Below are 7,378 nucleotides of genomic sequence, written 5' to 3' on the forward strand. Positions count from 1 at the left end.
AACTAAAATCTCAACTCTTTAATCATTACACAGCAGATTTAAGGTCTGGCTCAAATACACTCTGGACCTTTATAGTAAAAAAATAGGAAAAGTTAATAAAAATCTACAACAACCTGATTGTTCAGAATATTTAAGCACCAGGTTTTTAAATCAATATAATGTAAACAGGACATTTTTATTTGAACCGATTTCTTCAATATCAACAGGATTCATTTTTAGATTTGTTTTAATTACAATTTAAAAGTAACCTGTGAACAGTGGTGGACTTGTGACCTGTCCAAGGTGTAAACACCACAGCAACCCTTCAGGACAGGTGGATTTAGATGATGGATGGATGAATGAATGTCATTTGTTAAAATTGCTCTGTTAAGAAGAAAAGGAAACTCAGATTTTCCAGCTGCAAACTTTCAAGCATTATCACCGTTAAAACAAAAAAAAGCTAAAAAAAAACATGGCTTAGGGACCATAAGAAATAGAAGGAAATAAAAAAAAAAGAAAGATCTATAGGGCTGAGAGAACATGTCTCTGCAGATAATTGGGATTTTACTCTGACAGGCAGCTCAGGTCTAGTTTTACTCTTACATATTAGCCTGAGGAATCCTCTGAACTCCACCTAAATAAAACATGCAGATTCTTTTAGCTCTCAGGAATCTGCAGATGGATTTAACGAGGAATGTGCGGTTATTTTGTAAAAACTGTGGGGCAGACAGTGGGTCTTAGGTACAATAATAAGCAGGTGCGATTTCATAAGTAACAACGCTGCATTTAGGTTCATATTTGAGGTTTCTGTTACGATGCAAAGTGTTGGCTGCCTTGCAGAGGAATAAATCACTTTGATATTCCTGAAACGCAACGAGAAGATCTGCTGGAGATCACAGACAGAGGATGAGTCGTGTTGCTGCTGTAAAACAAGATAGAACATCAGAGATAAGGTCCTGTTTCTTTTCATGCCACTACTGCTTCAGCTCTCAGACGTTGTCAGGTCATGTCTGTGTTTTTATACGCAGTTTTCAAGGAGTGGGGGGTGAAAACCAAACAGTTGAAGATTTCAAAAGCTGGATTATCCTGCCATTTCTCCAGGTGTTAGAGAGAAAATTATGATTTCGGGTGAAACTTCACTGAGATTTTGCACAGTCTTTGTGCAGAGCGGAAAAACGGACATTAGAGTTGGTATAAAGTCATTAAGCTACGAAATATATCTAGATGTTTCACTGCAACTGTTGGATGCAAATGGAAAAATTACACACAAATGACAAAAAATCTGCCAGTTTAATTTGAAAACTGGGACAAAATTAATTTAAACCAAGGCATCTTCCACGATTATAAAATAATGACACGAGAAACCATTTAAAATGTGTTTACCCAATTAAAAGAGAACCACTAAAAACTGTAAAATGAGATGTAACACCACAAAGAGGCAGCGTTTAATTATTGGACTTCATTCTTAACGTTTTCAGATATCAGCAATTCAAACTTCACCGCGACTTTAATTCCTGACATGTTCATATTCTGTTGAAAAACATTACATTTTTAAATACTTTTTATCTTTCTTCCTGGCATCCTGAAATCAAACCGGAGCTCAAAGCAAACAATGATTTATTTTCAGTGTATCTGACAGCGTGTTAAACCCCAGTACTCCCTGTGCATCATGTTATTACATGCATAAGACCTTCAGAATTGTGGACCTTTTGTCATTTGGTTTATTTATGAAGAGTCAGCATGGCAATGGATGACTTAAATTTACCTAACAGTGTCCTTTATGCAGCTTTTTACCCTAAAATTTCCAAATAAAACATCACTTCTACCCAAACACACAAACTCATGAAATTAGTTTCTTGTAAAATTTCTTTGGTTGGTTTTTAGAAGAACATCGTTTATTTTTCATGCTGATACAAAGAAGCTGCAAAATCGATTCAGTGCAAACTCCGTTACTTCAGGAGAAGTCATTTAAGATAATTGTAAATATCTAAATTTAATTTAAAGACTGACCGAGAGAAAAGGCTGATCCAGGGGATTAACTGCACCCATCTGACAGAAGTTCCATCAAAGACATTTGGTGTGCTACAGGGAGAGAAAGTGGACATACCTGCTTGAGCTGCCATCCAAACGAATGAGCACACCTGGCCAGGTAACAGCACACCTGAGACACTTGCTGCCCAAGGCTGAAGCTATCAAGAGATGGAGAGAAAAATCACTGGGAGGAACATCCAGAATAAAACTAACTAAATCATCCAACCTCTCTGATGACGTTGCTCTTACAAGAGTGAGATTGTACAGAGTAGTGGTTGGGGGAGGGGTTTCAGGAACAGCACTTTAGGTCCAATGGAGCCCTCAGGTTACCTATTGTCAGCCCCGGTTCCCCGCCCAAAATTACAGTAATAGATATCTTTAACACACGTGTGTGTTTGAGCCAGGATGTTCAGAGAAAAGACAGTGACACGTTGTGTTTCAGATTTAGCTGCTCTGAAGATGCGGATCTGATATCACATCAGAAATTCATCCTGAAGGGGCGTGCTCCGGTGGCGTAGAGGGTAGCGCGTCCCACGCTTGGAGGCCTTCGGTCCTCAACGCGGCCATGGTTCGATTCCCGGACCCGACGACATTTGCCGCATGTCTTCCCCCCTCTCCTTCCCCCTTTCCTGTCAGCCTACTGTGGTATAAGGGACACTTGAGCCCACAAAAAGACCTACTGGTGGGAAAAAAAAAAAAAAAAAAAAAAAGAAATTCATCCTGAACTCCTGAAAGGCAGATCTCCAGAAGGTGTAAAGGAGCAAGTTCTCTCTGGAGACCGTAAGGAAGCTCTTGTGGAGACAAGAATGAGGCTCCAGGGTGTCAAAAGAGCCCAGTTTATACTCCCAACTTTGTAAGGGAGTCCACTTCTGGAGAATGTAAAGCTTTGGGATGCCATGAAGGAGCCCCCAATGGGGGTAAATAGGTTGAAAAGCAGGTATCTTGAAGGCAAGAAGGATTTCCCTGAATGTTGCTGTGTCAAAGCCCACTCTGGAGGTCGTAAAGTTACTATATAGTCATGGTGTAAAGAATCCCCCTCTGAAGGTCATAAAGGAGTTCCTTCTGGATATCATACAGGAGATTTCTATGGAGGTTTTTGGAGGTCCTAAAGAAAACCCTGCTGGAGGTTGTGGATGTTGTAAGGGAGCCCCCACTGGAGGAGGAGGTGCAAAAAAGATCTGGAAGACAGAAAGGAGCCCCTTGTGGAAGTTAGAAGAAGACCCTCTGAAGGTCAGAACCAGAAGTCATGTTGAAGGTCATGAAGGAAGTTGTTAGGGTATCAAAATAAATAAAAGAAAAAAGAATCCCCCAACACTGGAGCTCAGGATAGCTGATGATGAGGACTTGGTTGTCGGAGAAGAACAATGATCCATCAGAGTGAGAACATCTTCAGAAGGAGAGAATATTTAAATTATGATCCTGAATCAATTATCTTCATGATTTTTACTCTCCTGTTCAGAGGATACAGTAGTGGTTACAATAAAGCTCCTGTCGATGTTTCCAGTGTCTGAGTTTGTTGTTCCTGAATAAAATTAGATTATGTCGGTGCTTTAGAGGTTGTCAGTGTTTCTGCTCTTTATTATTTCTGCTGTCTGTGTGCTCAGTGGGAGGTGAGTGTTTTCACCACTGATGTCATCACAGCTTCACCTTCTTTCTGTAATTTTCTCAGCGTGAGTCGTCCACTTAAAGGTAGGAAACAGGTGAGCTGTTTGGCCATAGAGCATACTGCTGGTGTGGATGAAAGCCGCTGCTGAAGGCCTCCCATCGTCATTGTTAAGCCCCTCAAAGAGGCTTTGTGAAGGACACATAACCACATGCTGAGTCTGCACTCTGACACACAAAGCAATCAATGTCGCTCAGGTGTATAAAGGTTGTGAAGTCACACAGGTATGATTGCACTGAGCCTCGTCCAGCTCCACGCCAACAACATGTCCACCACAAACATGAACATGACGAGCAGGGTAAGTTCCCGCAGGTGTTTCAAGTTTCAAAGTCAAACACAAAATGCTAACAGGGAAGTTCAGAGTCATAAATTTCTTTTAATTAGTGGGAAATTATTTTAAATGTCCTCTATAAATGTTTCCTATCTGACAGAGCAGAAGAAATAAATATTGCTGTCTCTGTACTAAGAATCGTGATTGAGCATAAAGCCAGATTTGTGTCATTAGTTTGTTTCAAAAGTACAAATGAGATGAATACAGCTTATCTGAAAGACCAAGATGTTCAGAGCAAACCAGCAGTATCTGGGTTGACAACTTGATTTCAGCAAGTTCTCAAAGTATTTTAAAAAAAAGCAACATCTTTACTTCCTTTGTTCAACCTCTTTCTTCTTAGGTCATCTTCTATGAGGACAGGAACTTCCAGGGGCGTTCCTATGACTGCAGCAGCGACTGCGCTGACATGTCCTCCTACCTGAGCAGGTGTCACTCCTGCAGGGTGGAGAGAGGCTGCTTCATGGTCTACGACCGCACCAACTACATGGGCAACCAGTACTTCATGAGAAGGGGAGAATACGCCGACTACATGAGCATGATGGGAATGAGCGACTGCATCAGGTCCTGCCGCATGATCCCCATGGTAACTACATTTTACATCACCACACAACCTGTAGTGAAGGAACCGAATCACTGTACGCTGACATATAGTATCATACATATATATCAGGACACAATGTGAAGTTTTCTTTGTCTTCTTTATTGAAAAGATTTGAAGATTACAATCAGAGCTACATTCAGACAGACGTGAAATCTCTTTTGGTGGTTTGGTAGCTGTCTGAGTGTCTATGTGTGGTCCTAAAATACAAGATAAATCACAAGTAAACTCTTAAAGCAAAAGTTCCTTACATATAATAACTAAATAAGAATATTCAAATGAACTTGTACTTAAAAGGTACACAGACCTACCAACTGTGATGGCATAGTTACTTTGAAAAAGTAACTTTAATCGGACTACTGATTACTCCTTGAAAAAGTAACTTAGTTATATTACTGACTACTTGATTTGGAAAGTAACTAAGTTACATTAAAAGTAACTTTTTAGTTACTTTCAGCAGCTGCTAACAACAACGCTCCGCCTCCTGTGAAAATCACATTGAGCTTTGCCAATACCTAATTGTAAGCTATTTTATAATGGTAACATCAACAGTGTGTCTCCACTGATAAGGTTGAACTGAAGAGGAGATTGTACAAAAAACAGTACAAAAGAATTAATAAACGTGAATAATTTGTGTGATCCTCTGTTGTCTGGAAAACTCTAAGAAGAGTTTTCCAAGCCCCCTCTAAATAATATGCAGCAACCGGCTCGCAATGAAGCCTTCAAACTGCTTCGCCACATAGAGACCAAGCTCCTTGTGCATAAGCAACATTTCGGGTGTTATTGTCTCTTATCACTCCCAGATGGGACCATCTGGTTGCAGAGAAATAAGCTCAGGGCTCCCATTGATTTGTCGTTATGCTTGTTAAAATTTTCATAAAAGTAAAATATTCGTTTTTGTGGCGCATCTGTATCTTATTTTGAAGGGACGTGTAAACGTTACCATAGCGACCGGAGTCAGAGAGCGTTAGGGCAGTAGTAGAGAGTAGAGGGGTAGAGTTTTTGAGTTTTAAGTCTGGTTCACACGGCACGATTTAAGGATTCTGGGCCGATTTTCCAAACCTGTGAGCACACAGAACTGAGAAAAGTCCAACAGGTTTCTGTCGGTTCGGGTGTCCAGCCACAAGGCAGGAGCAACACACTACACAGGAACCGATTCCACTCACGAACATCCCGATTCCAGAAGAAAATCCAGTAAAACCCCAACATACGTGAATTGAGAATAAACAAACACGGATGACGATGTAGAAGCAATAGTCATAGTTTGTGGACTCATTTTAAGCGAGCTAGTGTCAGCATCAAGTCGTGACTGAATGTAGCCTTATCTTATAACCTATTTATGTCAGGTTAATGACAGCTGAAAAGTTACAGGGTTTATCAACTGCGGCACCAGTTTCGCTCCAGTTCCTCTCTTTATCATTTCTGTTGAGATTCCTTGTACGAAATGCTCAATAAACATTCATGCTGTTTCCACATATCTCTGATGTCCACCGGACTCTCGGTTGCGCCAGGTCAGCAGTTTGGGATTCCCCTCCGTGATTACGTCACCGCGCTTTTTGATTGGCTCCCTGTCAGGTTCAACAGGCTGAGTTCTCGCTTCCAGTCAGGAAAAACCCCACACGCTGCGGTAGCCTGGACAAGACAATCAACATGTTGAAAATCCCCGATGTTAGATCGGAGCGATCCCGACGTTCTACCTAACACACACAACACTGCGGGATGATCGGTTACGATAATCACATGCGACAATCTTGGAACTTGGGACGTTTTAAGATTGTCATAAGGGGAAAATCGGGGCAAAAATTTTTAAATTGTGCCATGTGAACTAGGCTTCGGTGTCTGACGCATCACACTCGCCCTACCCCTCCTACCGGGCCGCAGTAAAATTGCCAAGCCTTGACCGGTCCGCGGTGATAAAAAGGTTGGGGACCACTGACGTATATGACTCCAAAAATAAAACTTGAGAACTAACAAAAAGTAGATAAACATGGGGATGCATACACCTCTGGTAACCAGTCGGCGCACATATTCACCACTGCTACCAGAAAGTTTACAGCACTATACCGTCCCAGTGTCAACCAAATTGATTATAGCTCACACAATCGCCATGCTAATCAATCCCAATATTGCTCCAATGGCCTCTACAGAAACCAGTTGCATTACAGCATACATAATCACCATGGAAATAAGTGGCAAAACAGCACAAATTATCTAACCAATCATACTACAGCTATAGTAAATGGTAAATGAATTGAATTTATTTAACCCTTGTTTATATAATTCTTTACCCGTCACTACAGCCACAATGATGGCGTTATTCTCCACGCACCCACATTTACACAACTGGTAGGCAACTTAGGGTTAGATGCCACTCCCTGGCACGCAGCCAAACACTGTACAGAGATTAACTGACTGTTGATTATTGGTATCTTCTAGTACCGCGGCTCCTACAGGATGAGGATCTATGAGAGGGAGAACTACGGAGGCCAGATGTACGAGATGATGGACGACTGCGACAACATCATGGACCGCTACCGCATGTCCAACTGCATGTCGTGTCACGTGATGGACGGACACTGGCTGATGTACGAGCAGCCCCACTACAGAGGCAGGATGATGTACATGAGGCCTGGAGAGTACAGGAACTTTACGAACATGGGCTGGAGCAACATGAGGTTCATGAGCATGAGGCGCATCATGGATTCCTACTATTAAAGTCACCAAATAAAAAAACATTCTTACTTTAAAGTCTGCTGACGCCTCAGATCTGTTAATC

The 7,378-nt window shown here is 41.5% G+C and overlaps 1 protein-coding gene across 1 annotated transcript; it reads left to right on the plus strand.

Annotated features, from left to right (window-relative positions):
* The first annotated feature begins 3,899 nt into the window (after positions 1 to 3,899).
* Positions 3,900 to 7,350, plus strand: LOC122835266 (gamma-crystallin M2-like). Its single transcript, XM_044124165.1, has 3 exons — positions 3,900 to 3,971; positions 4,345 to 4,587; positions 7,039 to 7,350. Exons 1-3 carry the CDS (start codon positions 3,900 to 3,902, stop codon positions 7,315 to 7,317), a joined length of 594 nt encoding a protein of 197 aa, XP_043980100.1. The 3' UTR covers positions 7,318 to 7,350.
* The last annotated feature ends 28 nt before the right edge of the window (positions 7,351 to 7,378 follow it).

This window comes from Gambusia affinis, linkage group LG08, assembly GCF_019740435.1.
Source record: "Gambusia affinis linkage group LG08, SWU_Gaff_1.0, whole genome shotgun sequence".
Lineage (NCBI taxonomy): Eukaryota > Metazoa > Chordata > Actinopteri > Cyprinodontiformes > Poeciliidae > Gambusia > Gambusia affinis.

Coding starts and splice junctions, on each gene's coding strand:
- LOC122835266 (XM_044124165.1), top strand. CDS start 3,900: ATGATTGCACTGAGCCTCGTCCAGCTCCACGCCAACAACATGTCCACC. Junction 3,972..4,344: donor ACATGAACATGACGAGCAGG/GTAAGTTCCCGC, acceptor CTTTCTTCTTAG/GTCATCTTCTATGAGGACAG. Junction 4,588..7,038: donor CCTGCCGCATGATCCCCATG/GTAACTACATTT, acceptor GGTATCTTCTAG/TACCGCGGCTCCTACAGGAT.